The sequence below is a fragment of the Brachyistius frenatus genome, unplaced genomic scaffold (genome assembly GCF_029030835.1).
Source record: "Brachyistius frenatus isolate BFR_SWC_R1_liver_20210118 unplaced genomic scaffold, ASM2903083v1 Contig_33, whole genome shotgun sequence".
Classification (NCBI taxonomy): domain Eukaryota; kingdom Metazoa; phylum Chordata; class Actinopteri; family Embiotocidae; genus Brachyistius; species Brachyistius frenatus.
In genome coordinates this window covers 3,835,979-3,863,295 of record NW_027210632.1, presented here as the reverse complement: position 1 = coordinate 3,863,295, position 27,317 = coordinate 3,835,979, and the positions used below count along the sequence as shown (strand labels likewise).

The following is a 27,317-nucleotide window of genomic DNA, read 5'->3' as shown; positions in this document are numbered from 1 at the left end:
CTAACCTTCTGTGGTTCATCAGTTGTACTCAATACCTAAATTAATGGCCAATAAATAATTTACTCATATTTTATAGACCATTTATAAACAAGCAACCCCTTGAGTTTGACACATTGGTCTTTGCACCTCTAATGGAAATTTAGCTTGGACGTGAAAAATAAGGTGCCTTCTACTACTTAGATTACTTGGGTTAGAGTTGGACATTTCAAAAACTACCTGCTTAGAGTTTGACACTACAAAAACTATTTGCTTATAGTTGGACACTACAAAAACTACTTGATTAGATTTAAGCACAAAAGTACTTGATTAGAGATGTGTACTACAAAAAACTACTTGGTTAGAGTGGGACACTACAAAAACTACTTGTTAGAGTTGGACACAAACTACTTGCTTAGAGTTGGACACTACAAAAACTACTTGCTCAGAGTTGGGCACTACAAAAACTACTTGCTTAGAGTTGGACACTACAAAAACTACTTGCTTCGAGTTGGACACTACAAAAACTACTTGCTTAGAGTTGGACACTACAAAAACTACTTGCTTAGAGTTGGACACTACAAAAACTACTTGCTTAGAGTTGGACACTACAAAAACTAGTTTAGAGATAAGCACAAAAGTACTTGATTAGAGATGCGTATTAAAAAAAACTACTTGGTTAGAGTTAAGCACAAAAGTACTTGATTAGAGATGTGTACTAGAAAAAACTACTTGGTTAGAGTTGGACACTACAAAAACTTACTTGGTTAGAGATGTGTACTACAAAAACTACTTGTTAGAGTTTGACACTACAAAAACTTAGTTGGTTCAAGTCGGGCACAAAAACGACTTTCTCAACCTTGCAAACTCAAACAGTGTGTCTGGTGTTGAGCAACAATTTGGCCAACGTAAGGCCACACTGAGCTCCAGTTTTCTTTCCTAATCCTTGGAAAAATGCCGAGCCTCACCCAGAGATAAGTTCACCTTGGCTACCTCGCTAGTCTCAGCTGTGTGCCAGGTCATCTTGGTTTTCTTTTGCCTTCAGATTTCCAGTCAGAACAAATTGTGGGCTTTGAGAATCATCCAACTGACGCAGATAATCCACTGCCTAATTTCAGTGATGATGTTCTTTCTCTTGTTATTGTTTTTTCTACAATGTTGTATAGATGCCAAACAACCTTCTTAGTCATCCATTTTGAAATGCCTCGTTCTTTTAATATCACTTTTAGCACAGAACCGTCCAATAAAATGGACTTCTTATCATCTAGATGGCTGTTTGGTTTTAGTTTTTGCCGTGATTTCCAGGGCTTTACCCAATCTTGTCTGGAAGTTGTTATTTCATCACCTAACCTCAGCCACAAATGGTCAATTCTGCATTTCGTTGAACTATAAAGGTACAAGTAATGAGCTTTAGAGATGTTGTCAGGGCTCTATTGTTGTTAGAAACATCAGACAGAACCAGGCAAGCTGTTTCTGATTGGCATGACTCCTCTAATCTTTTTCCCAAAAGCCTGAACTGTTCCTATAGTGCTCTATAAAGCGCTGGTAAATGATTTGTCAGGTATTAACAAAGCTCGTGAGGACAAAGTGAACCTGAAGACCCCCCCTCCTCCTCCCACCCTCCCTACTTGCTCGCTGGGAAGATGGGACATTCCTGACGTCAGCAAAGGAAACACTCGCGCTTTGGGAGTCGGGATGATGCTGCGTTTGGGACTTGTGGCGAGGCACGAGGATGTTGCTGGATCCCCCTTACTGGGGGTCGCGTTGTTGCCGTGGCAACCTGGTTTTGTTAACTGCGTGTGTGTGTGCGCGCGCACATTTGTCAAGCAGTAGATTACACTTTCCCTCAACTCCTCTCTCTCTCTCTCGCTCTCTCTCTCTTCACACACTTTTTTTTTTTTTTTTTTTTCCTCCTTTTGCAAACTCAGGCTTTCCCAGGGAGGCTGGAGCGAGGCTTGATTTACTGCACAGTGGAATTATGGGAAGGGAAAGCTTCGCAACAAAAGGTGGCCGAGGCGAAGGGGTTCGCCAGCCACCGTCTCGATGGTGTTGACGCCTTTATGAATCCTGCAGATGGAGGCGGTTTCTCTTCCTCTGACATGCATTGTCGCCTGCGTGGAGATCAAAACGCTGGACGTCCGTCAGCTGTCTGTCAGATGCAGAAAGACAAATAAAGAGAGGAGCGTCTGTCAGCGGTGCAGACCGGGCTGCGGTGGGCTGTGAGGTCACGGTGACCTGGCCCCACGCTGCTGGGCCTCCTTGCTGCTGCTGGCCTTGACCAGCAGAGGGAACGCGATACTTAAATCATTCATAATTAGCTCCTTCCCTTTTTTGCCGAACAACACATGAAGATAAATGGCTTCCAAGAATTTTCCAAATGGAAAAAGTTGGTTTGGAGTTAACGGCTAGAAAAGAGTCCACTACAATCCCTGTATTGTGGTTTGCTCTTTTTTTTTCTTACACTTTTCTCTCTTCAGCACCTTTTATTTGATCTCTTCTGTCTGTCTGGGAAATAAAACACTGAACTTTTGATGAGCCTATTTCATGAAAATAAACATTTATTTCTTTTTACATGATCTTCACAGAACATAATACATTATACACACAAATAACTGGCCTGTTGGAAACTCACAAACATGACTACAGTGGTTTATAACAGTAGATCTCGTATACAGTGTTGACCAGGGGCCAAATGTCCAGTTAAGTGTTTTTTGTTTTGTTTTTTTTTATCTCTGCAGATATTTCCGGTTTTAAGATGAGCCGAGCTTCTCCAAGGCGCTCTGAAGGGTCTTCAGGTCTTCTCTCATCTGGCTCAGGGCGTTCTGGATCTTGCCGGGCTGATCCAGGACCTCCATGCTGCAGGTAAAGGGGTCGTAGCGGACTGCGAAGGGGCACTTGATTTTGGCAGAGTATTTCCTGAGGGAATAAATTAGTTCATATGGCTTAATTTGAAGAAGAAATTGATGATTGGGTGTTAGGTTTGTCCCTTCTAGGCTGCTGTAGAAACATGGCGGTCCCCGTAGAAGAGGACCCATGTAGATATGAAGTGTCCATTCTAAGGTCACAGTGGTTCTTTAGTTTCTGGTGATTATACACTAATGAAAACATATTTATATTTATTAGATTACATTTCTGCCGATAGATTCTCCTAAATCCTGCATACTGCTCCTTTAAAATGTTTAAAACTGTAAAAGATTAAACAGTAACGGGTCACTTTTTTGTTGTTGTGACTTGAGGGATTAAATGATTCAGTATGGATTGCGAAAATTTAGTAAATGAAGTAAGGATGCATCGTTTTTAAAGTTTTTCTAACTTTTTTTTTTTACACATAGTGAACTTTCCTCTGACTAAATCAGTGTAAACCCTCATATTAAAGTTGAGATGTGAAGTAACGCAGCAATAGTCATCATCAAGCACTAAACGACTACCTCAGCTTCATCTTTGCGTCCTCGAAGCTTTCGGACACAAAGTAGACGGGCTGGTAGGTTTGGTCCTGGTACGGCTGCACCGCCGTCTCCTCCGGGTCGAAGGGCTTGTACTCCGGCTCATTGGACAGGGCGTACTGGTGAGAGGGGTGGGAGGGTGGGCAGGGAGGGGGGGGGGTGTCAACACGCGGAGCAGCTGCAGGAAAAACATTTCTGTGTGTGTGAAAGTAGAGAAAACACTCACAACGAGCTCTCCGTAAGAGGAGAGGAGTCCGGCGCCGTAAGCCTTCACCGCCCCATTCTGCTTACAGAGGCCGAACTCCACAGTGAACCAGTACAACTGTGGACGGAGAACACAACAATTATAATAATAATCATATAATAATGATGGAAAAGAAGGCTGATGAACATGAAACAGCCGCTGCAGCTATTTACTTTAGCCACTAGATGGCACTGAAGGCCCATTAAATGCATCAGGTGGCGCCGTGCAGCATCACTGCATGAAAATGTTGAAGTTATAACTTCTTTTTTTTTAAAGGCTGTAAATTGATTTTTAAAAGACAGATAAATCGTACCGTCGACAGTTTCTCAATGTCCTCATCTGAAGTTCCGAGTGAGGCGAGTCCGATCTCCTGGAAACATCCAGAAGTGATGAGGATTAAAAGGAACAATCGTAGAATCACGTGCAGAGTTTTGCCAAAATCAGAGTTAGAAACAATAATTACCTGAGAGAACTGTGCGAACTCTTTGTCCGCCAGCATGGGGATGTGTCCGAGCAGCTCGTGACAGCAGTCTCTGTCAGAATCACATGTGAAGTTTAGATTTGAGGCGGTAAAAGAAAGAAAGAAAGAAGAAAGAAGAAGAAGACGCAGCAGCAGCTTGAATGCGTGAATTGGAAAGGTGGCCCGAACGACTCACGGCTCGGGGGAGTGCATGGGAGCGGAGGCGTGCCGGATGTACTGCGTGCACTGAAACACCCTGAAGGCCAAACTGGCGAGGAAGTCGCGGGCCGACAGCAGGCCGGCGACCGGACGCAGCTGGAAACCGGTTTTCTCTAAAAGGGACAGCAGAAACAACAGATGCATGAGATAAAGACGAGATCCATTTCCTCTGTCACGTCTCTTTATGTTTTCAACACCAAAATGTGTCATAATTCTTCTAGAAAATAGCAGAAAACTCATTCATTCTACCTTGACCGCCTTGACTCTCTTTTCATTCTGATTTGTCACCTTTCAGGAAGGCAGAAATCTCCCTGAGCTGCGGGATGCGATCCTCTCCGTAGCCGCACTCCTTCTCCAGCTGCTGCAGGCCGTCCAGGAACTGCCTGCAGGCCAGACCGGGGTAGATGCTCCGCAGCTGCTGGTAAACCTCCCTCCTTTTAAAAAAAACAAAAAAAAAAACAACCCACAACATTATCACTTCAGTGCAATTTACAATACGCATCTGCGTCCGTGACCACCGTGCACGTGACTCTCACCATGTTGACACTTCCTCTGCTGTGTAGTCCACTGAGGGCAGCGGGTCCCCTCTGCAGCAGAGAAGATTCACTTATGACACAATATTCAAACGCTTAATCAGACCTTCTGTCGAGGGCGGGACTCACTGTTTGTATCTGAAGGCGAGCTCAGAGATGGCTGCTCGTCTTTTTCTGTACTCCGAGTCGCTGTATCCCTGAAAAAGAAAAAAGGGAAGAAAAAAAAGATTTTAAATGACCATAAACGGGCTTTAGTTTTTCTTAAATATAATTCTGCAGCAGATATTCACAGTAAAGTCTCACCGGGTGCTCCTGGTCCATGTCCGGATCAAATTTGGTGATTAACATGTTGCATCTGTCGAGGTCTTTTATCTGTCGGGGAAACCAGGGAACTGTGATGAGAAAAAAAAAGAGACTAATTAGTGCTTTTGTGATCATCCCGGCTGCATGTTATTATCATATAAACCGACTGAAAAGGAGCAGTCCGTGTTTAAATGAGAGTCCTCTGACGAGATGAAGCTCGGACGACGCGTTCACGGGATTCAAATCGGATACTCGCCTTTCTCCTCCGGGATGGAGCGAACGTCGTCGGCCACTTTCTTCAGGGAGTTGATGAACACGTCCAGGTCGGAGCTGTGAACTTCACACTTCATGAAAAACTCCAGGTCCGTCGTGCTGTTCTTCGACTTCCTCCCCGGTCGGCTCTCGATGTGGAGAAGTTTGGCTTCGAACGTCTTAAACAAACAAAACAAAAAGTGAAAGGACCAGAAAATAGCATTTATTGATCTTTTTTTTAATCTTCTTTTTATCCTTTACGTTTTCTATTAAGTGATATTTGATGCTGAGGAAAAGCTTTTACATCCCAGCCTCATCCTGGAGTTCAGTTTTCCTTCGTTCCTTGAACGCCACATGCTGCTGCTCCACTCTACTTACATCTAAAAACCAAATTAATCATTTAAACCCGTAACACACGATTGGAGCCTCAAATGGATGGAAAATTGTTCCACACAAAGACTACATTAATTTAATCTTTGTAAACACATCAGTCCATCAGGTCTATATCTTGAATTATCGTTATAAAAGTGTCTTTTTAAAGGTTATAGGCCAAAATCTTCATATATGTGAATATTTACGGAAATAACACTTTTATTTAGGTGTGATATTTATTATTTCCTTAATTCAAAATGACTAAGTATTAAGATACTTATATCTTACTTTAATGCTGTTCTATACTTCTCTACCTTTATCTATAAAATATGATGCTTTTCTGGCGATAAAAAAAATCACCAACCAGTTGGTTGAATTTAGCTTTACTTTGAATTTAAGAGCAAAACACGTGATTATCTTAAACGTGTTCACCTAGGATTGGTTCTAAAATTAACACCAACCACAACAAAGAAATAAGAAAACAAATACATGATCATTTAGCAATCACAGGAGGCTTTTCACACTTATTTTAGAGAGTATCTTCACAGTGCGGTTTTGATTCCTTACCTCAAATATTTTGCCCGTTTTGAAGAAGCCGGAGGTTTTCCCGCCGCCGAGCGCGAACAGGACGTTCAGAGTCACCTTACCGTCCTTCTCCTCGAACACGAAGCCGTCCCCGTACCGGGAGGGCCCCGGGGAGCCCGCCGAGCCGCTGCCGCGCTCCCGCCGCGCATCCTCGATCAGGCTCTGCTTCCTGCCGCTGAACGTCTGCGCCACTCCGTCCGTCTTCATCTGCGCGGTCTGTCCGTCCGTCCGTCCGTCTGTCTGTGCGGCTTCACGGAGGCACCGGAGCCCGCAAGGTGGTGTGATTGTGTCTCCGCGTCCTCCGACGACAGGTTTAAATAGCCCCCAGTTTTTTTTTTTGTTGTTTTTTTTTTTTTTGGGGGGGGGGGGTCCGTTTTGCGTCATGACATTACATCTATTTATGGGGCTCAAACGGTGCTCTTTGGTTGGATGCGTCCTATTCATTCCCCCTCCTGAGACACCTTCATGGGTTACATAAATGTTACATAGACTTAAAAAAAAAAAAAAAAAGGACTCCGAGTTTGAAAACAAATACTTTATCTGTTCTATGTAAAGTCAGCTGTCATTTTATTAGACACTTTGCAAAAAAAACAAACCCAGTAGCGATATTAAGTGGGATTAAATTAGACAAAGTGAAGTCCGAGACATTCAATAATAACTTTCCACCTTTGTAATGAGAAATATTTATTGGTTTCATTAAAACATTTCATGCATATACAAAACATTGAATTAATCCGAGTGGACTGAAAGTTAAAAGTCGGATCGCTGCAGTCGAGCTGTGTCAGGTTCGAGGTCAAATTAAACGTTTACATTCGATTTTAAAAGTTATTAAAGAGATGCTGATTGACAGACGCTTTTATTTATCTTCCAGTAAAGTTCACGTGGTTATAATATCAAATTTTTCACATTCCTTGACTATCGTCTGTAAATACCAGGCTACACTTTATTCACCTACCTAAAAAATACACACAACGTTTCCTACTAGCTGGATTACGGTCATAATGTCCTTATTCGACTTGCATATGTGTTTCGTTTTTTAATACAAAGAAGGATAATTTGCGAGCGTGCTGGAAGGAACCGCGGCAGGAGGTCGTCGTCAAACTCCGACGCCACGTGCAGTTACTCCAGTTTCCGCAGGGCTTCACACAGTTTCCCCAATTCACCTGAAACAGAAGAAAATAGAAGCTCAATATTTGGGCATCCAAATAAAATAGTCCTTTCTTTTTTCTTTCTTTTTTTTTTTTTTTTACTTTAAATGGGGCACAAGACAATAAAATGTCATAAGCAGGCGACTGGACAAAAATAGTCCCGTTATGTCCTGCTTACTACAGTCTGATGAAACCTGACCTGTATCGTCACCGGATTTACTTCAGGTTGATATTGTTGGGTTTTTAAAAAAAATAATTTTCTCAATAGTCTTTTAAATCAAAGTTTCCCAGTTATAATGCTGTTTTTATGATTGTTTTTGTGATCTTTTCAATCAGAATTTCCCAACAATTCAAGATAAATCTGAAAGGCTATAAAACTGGCCACGAGACCAAAGCAAAGCAAAGGTTATTTTTTTGACCGACAGAAGTTTCCGGATCTCGTAATTATGAGAGAACTTTCTCAACTTAATGTGAAATAGACGAACAGAGCAGGAATGTTTCAAAACCTGCCTGAGAATCATCAGGTTGATGAATGTAAACAAATCCAGGCTAGAAAATTGGGCTCATGTTGCAGCCCACTGAATCCTCGATACTTCCTGCTTCCTGAATAGATTTACATCTGTTTTGTAGGTATTGGAGCTCATGTTTTAATCACATTAAATCAGGTGGGACTTGTCCTCTGAAGTATATCAATCACCGATAACCTTTTCTCAGATTGGACAATATTTGCCGACCAGATTTCTTACAAGATGAGGTTTTTCTTTTGTGGTCACAATGTGCCTCCATAATAATCTTTATTTTTCTTGTAAAAATCCTAAAACCAGAAAACGAATCACTCTGGTTGATAATAAACATGTGGAACCGATGATGATCAACTAAGACCGGTCGTAAAACCAAAATCAGTTGGGAATTGTGGCTTTAAATAGTCAATTAAACCAAAGAAATTGAGATTTGTGTTTTGTTTTAGTTTTTCAGAGGCGAAGCTCACAGTTGATGCTGTCGGCCAGGTTCCTGAGCTGCTGGGTGTTGTCCAGCACTTCGATACTCTGGGTGTACGGGTTGTAGCGCACCGAGAAAGGCCTCGGGATGGTGGCTGCAAATTTCCTGCAGACAGATCCGACATTGTTTTAACAAGATTAAATTTATAAGCACAGATTTTTTTTTTTTAAGTGCACGTCTTACCTGACTTTCTCTTTGGCGTCCTCGAAGCTCTCGGCGACAAAGTAAACGGGCTGGTACTCTGTGATCGGGTACTTCTGGAGGCTCGTCTTGTTGGGGTCGAAGGCCTCGAGTCTCGGCTTGTCTGTTAAGCAGTACTGAAAAGGAAAACGGTGGGTTTTGAATTTTAATTTTCTCAATGACAAATTGCCCCCTCCCGCCCACACCCCTCTCCCAATCAGTAAACAGGAAGTGCAGCATGACTCCAGGCTTGGCTGTTGACTTGGCAGGGTGCACATCCTCTGCTGACAGCGGCTGATGTGACTGGTGACCTCGATAGGGGAGCTCTTCGTCCCCTCCACCCACCCACCCACCACACACACACACACACACACACACACACACACACACACACACACACACACACACACACACACACACACACACACACACACACACACACACACACACACCTGCTGGGCAGACAGGCCGACTCCCCCGGTGACACATTAAACCTGAGTCCGGGTGGACCACTAACCCACTGCCTGCGCCGCCGCCTTTGTTGTTGCGCAATAAGGTGAACGTGTTAAAACCTAAAAGAAGATTATTTCTTGCTGCTTGTTTTCTTGTGACTCAGCGTCTTCCTCCTCCTCCTCCTCCTCCTCCTCCTCCTCCTTACCTGCAGCTCTCCGAACGATGACAGCAGGCCGGCGCCGTAAGCTTTGATCTCAGAGCCCTGCTTGCACAGACCGAACTCCACCGTGAACCAGTACACCTGAAGACACACACACACACACACACACACACACACACACACACACACACACACACACACACACACACACACACACACACACACACACACACACACACACACACACACACACACACACACACACACACACACACACACAGAGTTCATACAGGGAGGTTTATACACCGAAGGCAGGAAAAGACTTCACAAGAATCGATCGCGGGTTCGTCCTTCAGATTTAAAGGCTCAGTTCACTCGGTGTTTATCTCGTGCAGGATACTCACAGTTGCCAGTTTCTCGATGTACTCATCAGGAGCGCCGAGAGATGCGAGACCGATTTCCTGTGTAGAGGCGAACCGAAGCACCGAATGAATCAATAAAGATGTGTTTTTCTAGGATAACTAAATCCCTTTTCTATCTAATCTGTGTACAACAGATGCATAATATGCAAAATGAACTGTATTATTTCGATCACCTGTGAGAACTGGGCAAAACTAGGATCGGCAAACAGAGGAACGTGTCCCAGGAGCTCGTGGCAGATGTCCCTGCATTAGAAGCACAGAAACGTCTGATTTAATAATGCATGTTTCCTTCCTTCCTTCACCAGGATCGAGGCGAGGCTCTCCTTGACACTCACGGCTCGGGCGTGTACGTGGGCTTGGAGCCGTGACGGATGTACTGCGTGGAATGGAAGACGCGGAAGGCCAGTCCGGCCAGGAAGTCCCGGGACGAGAGCAGGCCGGCGACGGGGCGAAGCCTGAAACCCGTGCACGCTGCGGGGAGATGAAAGAAGAGGAGAGGAGGGGTAGGGGAGGAGAGTGTTTGTGTTGAATAAGCCTCCCACACTCGCACTCCGCATTTCCAAAATGACCTGAATGATGTTTCATGTGCCGCGTGACTCATAACATGACACCTGATACATATTCTGAGCAGTCGTTAGAAGGAAATGTGACATTTAATACCAATGAGGTACAAACGAGGGGAAAAGATCATGTAAATGTAGGAAATTCTGCAGAGTCTTTATATAAGCAGTAAAGCCGAGAGAGAAAAAAAAAAAAAAAAGAGTTCAAATGTTGGCAAGCAAAAACTGCATGATGAGATCCTAATTCCTTCATAATACTTTTGCATAATCATGACGCAGGGAAGTGCAGTGTCTATGCACAATATGTGGCTTTTAACTGGACGCTTCTGGTAAGTAAACTCTATTGAAGATTGTTTACAGTAAGGAATTCAATCTAATTTTGTTTAATTATCATTCCCATGAGTAACAATCACGGATTTAAGTAATTACACTATTTTTAATTTACAATTTAGCAAAATTCCAGCGATTAGTCAGCAAAAAAAAAAAAGGTTCTCAATAGAAGTTCTGCTTACTTTGTACTGTAGAAAAACATCATTAACAAAAATAACTCCTTATTTATAGTCAGCAAGGCTCTTCAACCTCACGTCACAAAATCTCGTTATTACTTGGTAATAAAGTTATAAAATGAAGCCCACTAATTAAAATATCCTCATTATAAACCTGGACTTTAACTCGGGGGAATTAACAGGTGAAGACGTTTGCATCTGGGCGCTGACGTACACTGCAGGAAGCGGGAGACGTCCTCCAGCTGCGGGATGTTGTCCTGCCTGTAGCCGCAGTATTTCTCCAGCAGGGGGAAGACCCGGTTGTGTTCGCGGCAGGCGTGGGTCGGGTACAGAGTCTTCAGCTCCTTGAACACGGTGCCCCATGTGACCTTCTCCGCCTCCGTGTACTCCACCTTGGGGATGGTTTGGCCGCTGCGAACAAAGACCAGGTTCACGGGGTAAAGTTACGTACTGGCGTATGAACAGCTCAGAACTCAGCTACATGTGGACGTTGTTGTTTCTATTAATGCTGGTTTAAGGTTATAAATCCCTTAAATTCACCACTTCCTCCCTGTAATTTGTCCCTATTTTTTTTTTTTTGTTTTGTTCATGATCATTAATTTCGAGGTAAATCAGGGAAAGATAACAACTTAAATAGAAGAAATAGTTCTTCCATAACTTCCCTCTGGACTTTTAAGCGTAAAGATTTTTTAAAGTGAGAGTAGTTACTGTCTGTAGTGGTAGGCGATGTCCGCAAACTCCTTCCTGCGGGTTCTGTACACTGAATCTGTGAAGCCCTGAACACACACACACACACACACACACACACACACACACACACACACACACACACACACACACACACACACACACACACACACACACACACACACACACACACACACACACACACACAAACAAAGGAAAGCCATGTTAGATCTCATGATCGCAGCCGAGCCACTCACAGCTAAATCAAAGAGTGGAAATCCTCTGCTGAGGCTAAACCCATATGGCCTTTGACAGCATTATGCCCTCCCGTCTGTAACAAGAGCACGCACATACATATTCAAATGAAGCCTTTGTAGAGTGTTTTCCAGCTTATGATGAATACATTTTGCTTTAATGGCGGTGGCAAAAGGGAGCAATTATCTATAATTATAGGGGCTCAATTAAAGCAATGACATCAATTTGTGTGTCCGCGTAGTTTCCATTAGAATAGACGGCAGAGTGCGGCCTGTCATCTCTGCAGCCCTGCTTTTCATAAGACGTGGGCGTGTTTACACACACACACACACACACACACACACACACACACACACACACACACACACACACACACACACACACACACACACACACACACACACACACACACACACACACGTGTGCGGTGGCAGGATGTGGCGGTAACGGATGAGTCAGTCCTTACCGGGTGATCGGACTCCAGCTCTGAGCCGTAACTGAGGATCTGGTTGGCGAAGCGGTCCAAGTCCTGGATGTCGTTGGGGAACCATGGCACTGTTGGATCATAACAGTCGTTAAAACGCTGATGATTTATGTTTTTTTTTAAATTTTATTTTATTTTATTCAACTTACATTCGTTCAGGTTGAATTCAATCAAGCATTCAGTGCCCAGAGGGAGGAAATCTAGGGACTGTTTCATGTCAGCAGGACAATTAATGAATGAATGAATTAAAAGATACCTCAATGCACTTTTCTGCAGAGCTGAAACGATTACTGGATTAATCAACGTAAAATTCTGATTTTTAATTATAATGAAGTCAAGTTGTTTAAGCAGTTTTTTGAGCAGAAATACCAACTATCACCGAGGCCCAAAAGAGATGACGTCTCCTTAAAACTCATTATTTCATTGTAACTTATTTCAGCTTATATTATAACTAGAATACTTATTTGATGATCAAATTAGTTACCGATTATTTTTCTGTTGATCAATCAAACAACTAATTGACAGCTGGAACAGATATTTTTCACTGTTTTTATCTTATAAGAATCAACAATGAAAATAATCAGTTGCAGCCTGGATTTTGTGTAATTATTGACTTGTATAAATGACCACAGTACAAATCAATGTTGAGGATCATTATGTGGACGTGTACATGTTTTGCCTACAGGATTTTTTTTTTCTTTCTTCAGTGCTGTGGTATTTTGACACTCAGCAGAGCCGTACACGACGGGCATCTGCTTGTTCATATGGATTTATGACTCTCCAAAAACACTGGGGCCGAATCATCAATCTACATTTGTGCAGTGTGGTCCAGCCCGAGGCCCCGGTGAGGACAATAGGGCCCCCCGTCAGGCTCCTCTATAAACAGGCTGTCTCCAAAACAGGCCATAAATACCCCGTGGTCCACTTGACCCTGACCTGTGGACCGCGGTGTCTACGTGGAGGTCGGAGGAGGATCCCCGGTGGCCCTGTCTGCCTCGGCCCGCCGTGACCTTGGCGTGTCCTCCTCGGCCGTGTTAGTCCTCGGCCGAGACACAGAGCTCTTCTGTTCCCGCCGGGCCTGTTGGTCCTCAGTAGCTAAACTAATGTCCTTCTGGAAACAACTAATAAAGGGGTCTAGATGTGGGCGATGGGCCATCCGTCTCATCGGCGACACTGGCTGGCCATTACCAAGTCTGCCGGGGGAGGACAGGGGGGCCCGAAGCTTAACACACAGCTCTGTGCTGGTAGATGATAAATGGACCATTTCAGCTGTATTGGCCTTTCTTTCTTTTCTTTCTTTTTTTTTTGCCATGCTTGCTGTGTGGCTCTCGGGGATGCCAGTCAGTTGGTGAATCCAGCGAAATATCTGGATAACTTAATGACTGAACAGTATAGAATTTTTAAATTCAATGTGGGAAAAATTGAACTCCAATCCTAAATATTTAATGTCATTTTTCTTCGCACTCTAGGACACCCCGTGGGATCGTCTTATCCTCAATCAATAAACAACAAGAGCGTTTTCCGTATTGGAAACCTCAGATGATCCGTTGCGTCCGTTTGTAAATTGTTAAATTCTCCTCACCACATGTGGAGCCGTGACATTTATACACATTCAAACATCTTTGTCATCTCGTGGATTCGTGCCCGTCTTGTCCGGTGGACGTCCCCTTGGCCCGATTACACACACTCACTAACCTGTGTCCTTCTCTTTGTTGCGTGACAGCTCGTGCACGTGGCCGCTGATCTGTGTGCGCAGGCCGTCGATGACCTCGTCCAGGGCCTGGGAGCAGGTGGAGTCCACGCTGATGAAGAACTCGAACTGGTTTTTGTTCATGCGCGCTGGACGGGACTCGATGTGCATCAGGTTGATGCCCTTGTCCTGCCCAGAGGAACACAGGAGCTTCAGGTGAGACCACAGCTGATGTGTCACGGGGTCATATTCTCATCTCCATATATATTTGGGGTATTTTTCCATTTATATAAGGCAGAAAGTTAAAACAAGGTGAAAAATTAAACGGGTATGTTGTAATCATGTAATCGATGTTTTTGCTTCTGCAAGCCGCAGCACTGCCTCTGCTCCACCACCAGAGGGCGGTGTGTGGCTACTAAACTGGCAGCTATTTTATCAGGCTTCGTGGAGTCCTCCGTGACCTCCGGTCAGCAGTCTCGAACTCTCTGCCGGCAAACTGAACCAGACAGACTGGACCTGACATAGCGAAGGCATTCGGGGCACATCGTTGTAGTTTAGTGCACAACTGTGACATAAATCACTCTGACCTCCTTCAGGGGCATGAACACAAAACCTTTTAGGAAGTTTTCCAGACTCTTCTGGTTGCGTCTCTCAGCATCCAACGTGCGAAGAGAATCTTTGCCTCTCCTGTTAAGAAGCACGAGCGGCTCTACGAGGTAATTGCCGTCAAATTATGTGTTTTTTGTTTATGTAACTTTTAGGGGAGGGAGAGGGAGGATGTTGTTCTCCGTCTACTATAGGCCAAGTACAGAGGAGGGCGTGCGCAACGGATCCTCCCGTTTTCTCCCATCTGGATCTTATTCTGTGTTTAACGGCGTTTTATTAGAGGGCACGTGGTCCGGCATCTCCCCCGGAGGGACTGCAGACACGACCAGAGATGAGTGCAGGTTGGCATCCGAAAGAAAACGTGACTGGCTTTTCGTGGTATAAGATCATCTATTGACAGTCAGCAGATTTACTTTACAAACTTTCTACCCACATCACATGAGAAAAAAAACAATGCTTTTGAATCGATTTTGACAGTAATTCAACTAAATGACTAGTTTTGTCCCCCATAAACTCAGGAATATGACATATAAAACTATTTCTGTGGCCTATTCAGAACATATTGTTTTGTATTACAAGTCAACCTGATATGCATCATTGAATCTCCTTTTAATTCACTTTGAGAGCACAATATGTAATTTGGGGGAAGAGCGATGATGCACCTTAGTTTTTTGTACTTTTATGACATTTAGCAACAATAAATGGAAGAATTATAACTTGTAAATTGACATAAGTTTCTGCATTTAAACATGTTAAATATTCTGTGATTTTATCAGGTTCAGAGAGGAAAAAATGAGATTTTTTTTTTTGTCCCCAGAAAAAAGCTCTAAAATCGAACTGATTCTGCTGCTCGTGTGCACAAAGAGAAACGCTTCGACGTGCGTGCTGCTGGGACGCCTGGTCCAGCTTAACATAGCCGGCCCTAAATCCTTCACCCGACGGGCCGCGGCGGTCATTTTGTCAGATTTGTGTAACCCTCCGAGCCGTCGCTCCGCCGCGCCGGGCCGGCCCACCCACCGACCCTGACTTGAAGCGCGAGGTCAAGGTCAAGGTCGGCCCGTCGGCGTGACTCGTCACAAGAAAGCCCTGCTGCCGGGTCACATGAGACCGGCGCTGACGCCCAGGCGGATAAAAACGCCGTGGGGGCTTTCAAATGTGCGACTTTTCTGAATGAAACGCGGAGATTAAGACGAGAGGGTGAACACGTGACGGCTGCAGCAGCTGTGCAGCTAAACGTTAGCACATGGCCGGCGGAGTTTTCAATCCATCGGGAAAAATAAAACTCCTGCATGTTTCTCTTCAAGGTTTTTTTTTCTTTTTTAGTTTTTTCTTTTTTTAAAATCAGCTTTTATTATGTATTCAGTCGGGGAGAGAGGGGTGTGCTGAAGGTTTCGGTGGGTCATTCTGAGCCCGGTTTATACAGAGGAAGTGGAGAGGAGTGGGTGGAGGGCAGGGGAGGGGTGGAGCAGGGGGAGGATCAGCAAAATGGGAGCTCATAGGTTCGAAGAGGAGCCTTGTTTACTGCTGCGTTAGGGGGGCAGCATTTGGCAAATACTTGGTATTGATCAGTCAACACGCTCACATGTCCTCCCCCCAGAGAGAGAGAGAGAGAGAGAGAGAGAGCGAGAGAGATCACATGACCCGGGGGAGGAATTTCTCCACCTTAAAACACGATGCGTATTCGGGTGTTTGTTTTCGCGTCATCGCGGTGTTTTCGTGAAAAACGTTTGGAGGTCGTGCGTGTTTGGAGAAGAGCAAACTTTAACCTCCATGAAACATTCGTGTCGAAGATTAAACAACGAAGGTGCTGCCGGTCACTTTACTTCGAGGCAGCCGTCCAGTCACGTACTCGCAGGCGGTTAAGATCAATGAGATCATTTTATTTTTTTTATTTTTTTTCAAATGCCCGTCGATACTAAATTTAGCGATAACGTGTTGGAAAAATACTCCATTATAAAATGAAAGTTTAGTAAAAACAACAACAAGTTATATAAGAAAAAAAATCTAAAAGTATCCAAAGTTGAGGCACTATAAACCCAAACTAATGCTTCATTTTATTATAGCGGCATTTTAAAGGGGCGTTCCACCCGTTTTCCACACAACGTTCAGGCTACATCTACGTTTAAAATGACGACAAATACCTCATGAAAATGCCTGAAGGGGTCTTTTTACTGCGCGGAGGACACACAAGCAGGCTAGCTTTGTTTATTTTTTATTTTTCCCCGGTTTAAATGGAGAAAACAATAAAATGTCTCACTACTGCCACCATCTGCTTTTTTTTTTTTTTTTTTTTTTTTTTTTTAACTCTATTTTCCACGGCGACACCAAGCCGGCGTCTTCCGGATTCACGCGCTCCAGAGGTCCTTTTAGAAAAAGCTCCCATTTCCGAAATGTAGAAAAAGAAAAAAAAATGCGTTTCTGCTCAGTGAGAACATTATCTCGATTTACTCGTCACAAACCTGTTAAAACAGCTGTCCAACATTTTTCAAGGCGCCGCTGGAAGTTTGAAAAAAAAAACCAAAAAACGACAACAACAACAAAAACAACTGATGATGTCATAGTGATGTCATCGGGGAGATAAAGAGCCCGTGTTACAAACTGGAGTTGTGAAGTTTGAGAGATGTGGGCAGGGAGGGGTCTAGTGGACGATACCATTCAGTTGCATTATGGGAAACGTAGGATCCACTTTTCATCATTCTTGTTTCAGTGTCTCTTAAGAGTGTCAAAACCTTTGAAGTGTTACTTAACTGCCCTTTTAATATTGTAGCTGGACTAATTTTAACCAGTTTATATATATATATATATGTATATATAAGTTTTGTGCATTAAAGAAGTAAGATATTTCCAGATGATGCAGTGCAGTATAAAATAAAAGCATCAACAGTACTGAGTGCTTTACTTGCACCGAAGTACAGAACTTAAATACTCGGCCAGTAAGACGGAGGAATTCAACTCGGCTCAGTTTTTGACTTTTTCATTATGAGAGAAACTTCAGCCGGAGGAGGAGGATCAAAGAGCTACCTGCCTTTGCTGTTTGCGCACGACTGATACACAAACATGTGAGATAAGCTCAGTTTGCTTAGTTTATTTCTTCAAAAGGTCAAAGAAGGTCAGGAGCACCAAAACGGCAACGACACACGATCGTGTTTCCTCCGACCGAACACAGCTCGGATTTAATGCTGCAGCAACTTTGAAATAATGAACTAAAAGCTGATGCTGCGACACAGAAACATCTCCAAAATTCAAAGTGACACAGTTTGTTACCGTGGCTTGTTTTGTTTAATGTTAATGAGTAACTTAACAGACACGAGCCAGAGAGGGCTTCATCGCCGGGTCGTCGTGGCCACCAAAGTCTTCGTCGTTCCGTGCCGGAAACTTCCAGGAGTCTTTTTTTTATTTTTGTTTGTCAGTCTTTAGTTCCCGACAAACAAATAATCCTGTACATAAAAATACTTTGATTCATATGCCACTTTCTGTCAGCTACAAAATTAAGATAAACCCAACAGCCGATTAGCTCAGCTTCGCACAAAAACTGGAATTAAGGATACCCGTTGATCAAATGAGACATGACGTGTTTTTTCAGTGAACGTTAGAAGTGTTGGTTGGTGGATTTGAATCCAGTCAGACGAGCCAGATGAGCTGTTTCCCCCGAATGCTAAGGCTAAGATAATCTCTATAAACAGATACCTGCGAAAGAACGGAGGATCTGTCTGCAAAGTTTGATATCGAAGTGTTCAGTTTTCTGTTTGCGGTCTGAGTAGTATTGACCAATCGTGTTTGAGTGGGCTTTGGTTAAATGCGGGTGAACAGTCCACGTCGGGCAAAAAGAGGCAGAACGGAAATTCAATCTCAGAACCCATCAACTATCGTCCGACAACGATTGAGCTTTTTATTAGCTTTGTTATAATAATTAATACTTGTCGCAGAGGCAAAGAACTTATCTAGCAATAGCTGTAATTAACTCGCGACCTATTAAGCTACATTTTAAATTTCGAAAAAGGAAAAAAAAAAAAAAAGATCAAATTCCCTGACTTTCCCAATCTGGAAAAGAGTTTTTAAAATCCTCTGAAATTCTCTGACCTGTGGGAACTCTGGATAAATAATCGGCGTCAATCTTATCGTCTTAAGTTGGGTGTTAAATCTTATCCACTTAAAGAAAAACTCTGAAAAACTAAACCACGCAGGCGCTAATTTAAACTCCTCTGCATCCAGCTGCTGGTCGTTTTTTGTAAATTCACCTCCGATCACTTCCGGTGTGGAAATCAGGTTTACCTCAAAGAGCCGGAGGGCCCGGGCCAGAGCGCCGACCTCCTCTTTCAGGGAGAAGATGCAGGAGATCACCTCGGACTTTTTGTCGGTCTCCTCCTCCAGGTACATGGAGCCCCTTCTCTTCCTCTGCCAATGACACATTTGGGATAAAAACACACTTTAAAACGTGGACTCCTGCATAATTTCGTTTTTAAAATTTTTTTTTTTATTAAGACCATCTAAATACCGTGTCACGGAAAACAGAAGGAGGGATACTTAAAACCACAATCCCGTGAGGAAAAACACGTGTTTTCAAGCCTTCACCTTGCAGCTGAACGTTCATTATCATCGATAACGAACCCCGTATTGAGCTCCTAAAATACCCCAGATGTGTTGTTTTTTTTTCCCGTTCAAGACGACGCGTAAACCTCAGAGGTTTTAATCGTTCCTGTTGGTGTTCGGCTCCAACGTCTTGGGCATCTGCCTTTAAACGCAGCCACATGCAGGAGAAACAGCATGAAATCTGCTTTCAAGCCGTGACATCGTGGGATCGTAAAGCTGGAAGCCTTTCACACCTTTAACCCTTCGACGTCGACCCCTGCTTCCACGACCGCCTGCTTTTATTTTGAACGCAAGACATCCTGACATTTCCTCTGCAGGTGCCTCACAGAGAAGTCACAGTCCAGATTATTTATTGCAGTAACCACTTCACGCACCTTAAACAAATCATCCTCGTCGTCATTAATCGTTTTGCTGCATAAAATACCAGGAAAAAAAACAAAAACATTAAAAGTGACTGTCGCAATCTACCAAAAAAAAAAAAAACAAAGCGTCATCTTCAGGTTGCTTCAAAACACAAATATATTCAGTTTATGGTCACAGATTACAAAGAAAAGCAGGAAATCTTTGCGTCTGAGGAGCTGGAACGAGGTCATGTTTGACCATTTTTGGTTGCAGAATAACTAATCTGTCACTAAAACGGCTGCGGACAACTGCTTTATCCTCTAACTGTTTAACAACACAACTCAAATATATTTCCTAGTTTTAAATATAAAAAACAAACAAACAGTATAGTGCATTTTGTGTTATGACAGCAAACGTTGTTTATATTTTTCACTGACATCAGCTGTTTTTTTTGGTGGTGGTGGTGCTGGGAGGGGGTGTGGGGGGGGGGGGTCCTATTCACTGACAGATCTTTGCAGCTCTCTGCTTTTTGTCCGCTGTTGTTTCTGGAATATTTCAGCTACCGCCAGTTACTAAAACGAAAGATCAACTGACAAAATAAAGACAAAAAGGACCCCAATGAATTTTGTGTATAGTGTTTGCAAAAAGTTTCACCTGAATTCAGCAGGTAATCTAACGTGTGCATGGATCAGATTTACCCGTTCGTCTCCCGTTTCTTCCACCGGGCCGTGGCTTCCGTTGACTCTCTTGTACGCCGCGTCCATCCTCTCTGGTCGTTCAGGTGAGCCGTGCCGTGCCGTGCCGTGCTGATGCTGAGCTCGGAGCCTCGGTGGAGTTTGTGCGAGCTCGCTCCTGTCTATAAAAACCCCAGTCCGGTTTTAACGCCGGGACACGTGACCCCCTCCTCCCCCTCCCCTCCCCTCCTCTCCTCTGCATCGGTATGTCACGGGACGGTTGTTGTGAAACACAATTACAGTGGCACATCTGGTTCCCGTTGCGCACCGCTGGGCCCAGGTTACCCGCCCGTGAGTGCCCTTTCTGCTCGAACTTTTTTGGAAACATTTTTTTGTGTAGTCTGGCTGACTTGAGAACAATGATGACCGACGACAAACGCGGTTTTAATCCGTTTAATCAGCCGGTGTAATCATTATTGGTCTTAAAAAACAAAACAAAAAAAAGTATTTTGTGCCTCTCACGTCAGATATTAAACCCTCTTCTAATCATCAACAGCTGAATGATTCCAGTTATCAAAGTTAAACCTGCCTCTCTGAATTAAAACAAAGATGGCAACTAATAAAAGCCTAAAAATAATAATAATAAAAAAAAAAACTTTCAGAATATGACCTCCTGGGTTTTAAAAGATGCTGTTTATCCATTGACTGTAACTTCTGGTCCAAAAAATGAGGCCAATACAGAAGTGTCCTAAACTGCAATACCACCTAGTGCCACTAGAGGTTGACTCCAAAACACCTCCGGCTCCATAGGCTTCCATTCAATCTGTCTCATGAAAATCGAAGTCAATACATTTTTTCCACAGGTTATTTTGGTGTTGTTAGCTAAAGTCACGTCTTCTTATTAGTTTTCTGGCGGTCCATCTGAAAAGTAGTTAATTAGAAAATGGGCAGGGGGGGGGCGTGTCTGTTTGATTGACAGGCCTGTGGTGCACTCCAACTGACCAGAGTCAAACATTTTTTTAATACAATTCTTTTTTTTTATTACAAAAGCACATCACAATAAACTGATGTGTAACTTAGTAGTTAATCATTCAAATATTTTAGAAATTGTATTTATCTATGCGTTGCCCCGTTGTGTGACGTCATCTGACGCACAGCAGCAGCTGGTCGCAGTCGGATTTGAAGTCCTCAGTCACTGATTTTGAAAAGTGGAGTTTTGAAATGGGTGACAGGTCAGATGAGGTTTTCAATGTCGAAGAGAAACTGGAGTCGGAGTTGCCAAGTTGTGCCACTTTTTTAGTGAAAGATGTAAATGTATTCTTTTATTTGGAAACAGTAGCTTCGTGTTGTTTTTTTTGAGACTTTTTCATGGTCAAATCACCGAATATTATTTTATGAAAATAATCGTTGGTTATCTATTTGGGAAATTTTATTTGGTACATTGTGGCACATGGTCTGACAAGTTTGGGAAGCTCTGTTTTAGAAATGGACGGTTATTACCTGTACTGTGGATTTTTGTTGTTGTTGTTGTTTTGCATAATTCTGTCTCATATGGTCATTTAACACATTTTTCTCTTCTTTTTTTTGGTGGTTGTTCTTTGGTTCATCTCTCACCATTCTTTTACGCCTCTGTGGTCATTTTGTGTCCCTTTGTTCATTGTTTGCATTTCTGTGTGATTTTTTTTTTTTTTTTTTTATGTCTTTGTTGTCACGTTGAGTCAGGGTCCTGCTGACCCCGGGGGGCCCCTCGGGGCAAATGCCAAGTTGGCCCAGTCACTCAAAATCCATGCAGTTATCTTTGTGACCCAAATGTGTAAAAACATCTGTACAAACTATTGCTCCAAACAATGAGGTAAATGTTGACCTGCTGGTGGCTCGACCGAAAATTACATGTGGCCACTTGGCTTTCTAACATTATTGTACATTTTTACATTTACTATCATGGAGCTTAAATTAAATCTGGTTAATTTTGCTTGATGAAGACTCAGTTTGTCCAAACAGACCTCATGTTACCTGAGCAGCAGGAAGTGTCTGGTGTCTCCCACTCATCTGAGTTTTTTGGTTATTTAACACCTTTAGGACGTTAATATTGATGTAATCCAGTGAGACTGAATGTCAGGAAGAGAAATGTATGTGGTCATGGTCTTTGTGTTTTTTCCACTAATTTCAGGGCTTTGGTGACCTGAAGGAAGTTCACAACCCACATAGAGACAAACCCCACGTGGTGAGTTGTTAAAGCAGATCCAAACCTATATTATACTCTTTAATTGTCCATTTTTAGGAAGAACTAACGATATAAAGTGGCATTTCTTTCACAGCAGAATCACAGTTTATAGTTTTAAATGTGGAGAAAGTTTCAAAACAGCATTTATACCATCAAGTAGGGCTACCAAATACATGGCAAAACTAACTTATACAGAGTGGAAATTATTAAAAGAATAAATAAAAGAAATAATTTATCTCTTGGTACATCCTTTTAATCTATTTTAATTTTATTTAACTTAACTTAAATTTCATTTTTTTTGCTTCACAGTCTGTTTATTCATAGCCAACATTTCAATTGGTTTTACTAGTTGGCATAAGCTCGCACTTTATTTTACTTGACTTGAACTGTATTGATTCTTTTTTTTGACTGTCATTTTATTTATATATTTCTGTTCCTTGTTGACACTTTTATTTTAGTATTTTATTTAACTTTAATTCCTTCCACTGATATTTTCTCAACACAGACCTGTGTGAAAGATAGCAACCCCTGAGTTCCTCTTCTTCTGTTTTACTAAGTATGTTATCCATTATGTAAGTATTTATTCATTTCATTTAATTTTATTTAATTCGTGGATGGGTGAGGAAGGGATGTATTGTTTTTATTGTAAAGCATTTGGTTTTACATGACATGCGTATTAAAAAGTGCCATTTAAATGAAGTGTGACTGATTGACAGTAAAACTACAATAAATCAGAAAACGTGAAATAATCAGAAGTTGCAGGTGTATTGACACTGCAGATAAATAAAAACTTGTTGTTTGCTCACCCGATGCTGAAGTGATCCACAGGTGCCACATGAGGGCAGCGTAGGTCTGATAATGAGAGGTGAAACACCAGCAGCAGCACAGAGACACATTCAAAGTCCAGCGTCTCTCACCTCAGTGTGCCAAAGGTTTTCCTGTAAATTAACTTTTAGCTAAAGTACTCTGTTATTAATAAATATGCTGTAAACATTCTAGATTTATGGCCGATGAGATGATTTAGAGTAACACTGAAGGATGAGCAGCAGGACACCAGCAGGCTGATGCAACACGTGTTTATGATTTGATGATACTCCTTTTTTTTTTTATAGTTTTATTTTATGATTATGATATTATCCTTTATTTGTATCTACTGCAGCATTAATTCCTCCGACTTTGGTGAGCTGCTCACTCTCCCTCTAGCGCCCCCATGAGGTCGACATTGTACTTTTTAATTTCTCAACAACAGGTGGATGAATTGGCAATAAATTTCTCTTGTCTGTTTTTGGTAATTTTGTGTCTTTTCTACATCTTTGTGTGTGTGTGTATGTCACATGCTCTTTTTGTATTTCCTTGTGGTCATTTTATAGTCATGTGACTGACTTGCAATTAAGACTTTTTTTTAGGGCCTCTGCATTCATTCCTTCTGTGAAAATCTCTTCAAATGAATCTCAGTCTTGGAGTCTGAAAATATTTTACTATGTTCTTCCAACAGATCTCTTTCTCTCCAGGACGTGGAGTTGATAGCGTGGTCCCCCCCCCCCCCAAACAGCAGCGCCGTCGTCTTCAGGGATCTCCAGGTGCGATTCTTCCTCCCATTTGTGTTACATAGCAGAATACTTTTTAGCATTTTGTACTACTTTTGCACATTTATGATATTAGCTGATGTTGCCCACCTTTGAATGATCTGTAATAATCCTCCAAAATCCTAAAAAAGATTAACTTTCCCATCAGCCTGGGCTTTGTGTTCAATGCTAATTAGCTCAAGTTAGCATGCTAGCACGCTAAGATGTTCAGTATAGCTTGTTAGAATTGTGAAAGTCGACATTTGCCCTTTTCGAATGAGCTTTAGTGTTTGTAAATTTGTAATGCTTCATATTTAATTGGTCAGGTCGTTAAAACACTGTTGCTAAGCAACGGCAACATGGACGGCGTCTAGAAGCCACGGAGGCTAAGTGAATAGATGAGGCATCACAACATTTTCCTAAGATGTAAACTATTATCCAAGTTATGAAGACAAAACTCTACATGACTAAAATTACAACATATCAGCTAGACTAGAAATCCGACTAGAAATGAACTTCCACGTCCTCTGACCTTTCTGGAAACGTCAGCAAACACGTCACAAAAGCCGTGAACTCCGGACCGATAGAAAAAAATGATGCGTTCCGATATCGTGAACACCGCAAGATACGGACTGTCCTCTAAATAAGACCCCGTTTGAAATGCAACTATCCCGCCAATAAGGACTCACAATGGAGCTCTGTATGCGTGATGAACCCGTCTGTGACGTGATGTCACAGTAAAACTCCCCGAAAGGTCCCTCGGCATCGTCCTCGCATTGTACAGTGGATGGAGAGCTCCCCACCGCGTCATTTACTGTCATTAATAGCGACGGACACAATTGCTCATTTATCACAAGAAGTGGTGCAGTGTGCGTCCACAATGGCCTCCTCCATCGGGGCCTCCGTCTTATTCACACACTAACGATTAGCCAGATGCGAGCGAGGCCACGTCTTAACGCGGCGGCGAGGAATGAGCTCTTCAACACGCCGCAGCTGTTCTCACTTAAGAAAATCATATTTGTTTTTTGTCTCCGATTATGCAACTCCAGCTTTTTTTTTTTTTTTTTTTTATCTATTTTTTTTTTCTAATTGTTTTGTGGTGGAAAAAAAAAAAAAAAAAAGTGCAGTTGAACGAGGAAAAAAAACAAGAGAGCGTTGCCGTGCAGGAGGAGCAGCGGGCGGGTGCTTAGAGATGATAATAATTTATGATAATAATAATAATAATAATAAACTTTATTTGCAAGAAATGCAGCTCAAAGTGCTTCACAACAAGAGAATTACATGCAGAAATGAGACGCATGAGAAACAGATCAAATTCAACACAAACGGAGATTAAATCTAAAATAAGCAACGTGCCTTTATGGAGTTGTGAGGTTTCCTAATTGTGCTTTCGTGAGGCGTCGTTGATTAAGGGACGAGTTGACGGACATGCCGTGAATGTTGTCCACATGTGCGCTGCCCGCGGGGGTGCTGAAGAATCCACTTCAGCATTGTGGAGGCTCTTTTCTGAGAGTTGGAGAGCAAGAAGGGAGGCGGGGGGGAGAGAAAAGAGAATGAAAACTTGGAGGCTTTCGGCAGCGCCGTTGTAAAAAGGGGGAGTGAACGAGAGCGGCCAGCCACATGGGCCGTTCTCACTCGGGCATAATGGAGGCCGCTGGGAACGGGCAGCCGTCCGCTCGCCGCTCACAACAGACACGCTCAGACACGCTCGCCCGCTGGATAATTGAATTTTTACACCCAGGAAAGTCACCCTCTTTTTCCAATGCCCCCCACACACACACCTCCTCTCCACCACCACCCCAAACCCCCACCTCCTCCGGCTACACGTGGCCCTGACAGGAACTCTCCCAGGATCAACGTCTCGTCCGAGTATCGTAGTTTCAGTGTAAGAAAGGGAAAATACGTGGAGGCGGTCGGTGCTGCGACGCGATGAAGACGCCTGTTTTGTTTTTTGTTTTTTAGCTCTGTTGGCTCTGATGGGGCGCCGTGGCAACGGTGTCGGCACGGTTGGCCCAAACATTTAGGTCCAGTCTCAAACAACAACTTTTACACGTTTGATTCATTCATGTTGACCTCAAGATAAATTGTAGTAAAAAAACTTTGGTGGCATCCAGCGGTGAGGCTGCAGATTACGAGCACTTGAACACACGCTTCACCCTCCAGTGTGGAAGAGAATCGACGGTGACGGCAGGGTTTGTCCCTTCTGGGACACCGCAGTAACCTGGCGGTGCAACATGGTGGACTCCTCGGAGGTGGACCTGCTCCTTGTGTAGATATAAAGACCTCATTCTAAGTTTGAGCTAAATGCTAACATATCGGCCAACAGATCGCCCTCAATCCTCCACGCTGAACCTCTCACGTTTAATCCTGCAGCGACATCGAGTCCGAACCTTCATTTGGCCAATACTTTTTTTTTTTTTTTTTTTTAAATATGTCAGCATGCTAACTCGCTTCACTAAGATGGTTTTAGCACGTGAGCATCGTGATAATGAGCATGTTAGAGCGCTAACGTGAGCATTTAGCTTAAAGTGTCCATCCAACACTCAACAGAAAAGTCTTCTTGGCATCGACTTACAGCTGTCGTTACATAATCTGCAAATTAGCTTCAAAACTCATCTGCTTCTCTTTATTAACATCTTCTGCTTTTTAATGAGAGAATAGGAAATGCATTGAGTGTTCAGTGAAGAGAGTGTGTTTGATTTCACTAAAAATATGCACCAGAAAGGCTCCTACCGGGCGTGACAGCTGTCTCGTCACATCGGCCGAATATGCAGCAGATAACGGAGAGCTATCGCGTTACCTGCAGGTTGAGGTTTTTTTTTTTTCTCATCTTGTTTCCTGCAGATACAGTAAAGATTAGATTAAGTTTGTTTTAAGGAGCAGAAACTGAGAGGGGAGGGAGGGAGGGAGGGAGGGGGGTGGGAGGAGGGTGGGGGGGGCATACTGATGACGTGACGAGAGAGTCGTCCGGACCCTTCCTCCTCCGCCTCAGGCCGATGAGCCCGTCGGGAGGGAGCCGGGTCACCGCTCTGCCCCGGCTCTCTGACCAAACACAAAAGGTGTTTCCTTCCCTCAGCCGCGGTCACTTTCACCTGTCACTCAGACTTTCTCGGCGTCACGCCGGGGGTCCGCGGAGGGCCGGTTTCCAGGTGAGCGTTGGAGCGTGGCCAAGGGCTCAGCTGCAGAGTCACCTGGGAGCCCAGAACACCGAGGTACCGCGGGCACCGTTTACAAAACTCACACATCTCACGGTGTCCCTGAATTTATTTGGATGCGAAGGTCACCGAATTATGAATTTATGAGGACAAAAATTGGCTGTTGTGATTTTTTTTATTTTTTTTATTTTAGCAAAGATAGCAGCATTCCAGCGATGATCAGTCTGTTA

General features: G+C 43.2%; 2 protein-coding genes across 2 annotated transcripts; both read right to left on the bottom strand.

The window, feature by feature from the left end:
* Positions 1–2,516: 2,516 nt before the first annotated feature.
* On the bottom strand, positions 2,517–6,703 carry th2 (tyrosine hydroxylase 2). The gene is made up of 12 exons (XM_069700429.1): positions 6,370–6,703; positions 5,435–5,609; positions 5,179–5,267; positions 5,005–5,072; positions 4,879–4,929; positions 4,631–4,776; positions 4,320–4,455; positions 4,127–4,196; positions 3,977–4,033; positions 3,646–3,741; positions 3,405–3,538; positions 2,517–2,892 (listed from the first exon to the last, which is right to left on the bottom strand). Exons 1-12 carry the CDS (start codon positions 6,592–6,594, stop codon positions 2,727–2,729), a joined length of 1,413 nt encoding a protein of 470 aa, XP_069556530.1. The 5' UTR covers positions 6,595–6,703; the 3' UTR covers positions 2,517–2,726.
* Positions 6,704–7,054: 351 nt separating this feature from the next.
* On the bottom strand, positions 7,055–20,294 carry pah (phenylalanine hydroxylase). Its single transcript, XM_069700428.1, has 13 exons — positions 20,168–20,294; positions 18,810–18,932; positions 13,937–14,120; positions 12,224–12,312; positions 11,524–11,591; positions 11,030–11,226; positions 10,085–10,220; positions 9,923–9,992; positions 9,732–9,788; positions 9,373–9,468; positions 8,718–8,851; positions 8,524–8,639; positions 7,055–7,550 (listed from the first exon to the last, which is right to left on the bottom strand). The coding sequence occupies exons 1-13, from the start codon at positions 20,231–20,233 to the stop codon at positions 7,507–7,509; spliced, it is 1,380 nt and encodes a 459-aa protein (XP_069556529.1). The 5' UTR covers positions 20,234–20,294; the 3' UTR covers positions 7,055–7,506.
* Positions 20,295–27,317: the final 7,023 nt, after the last annotated feature.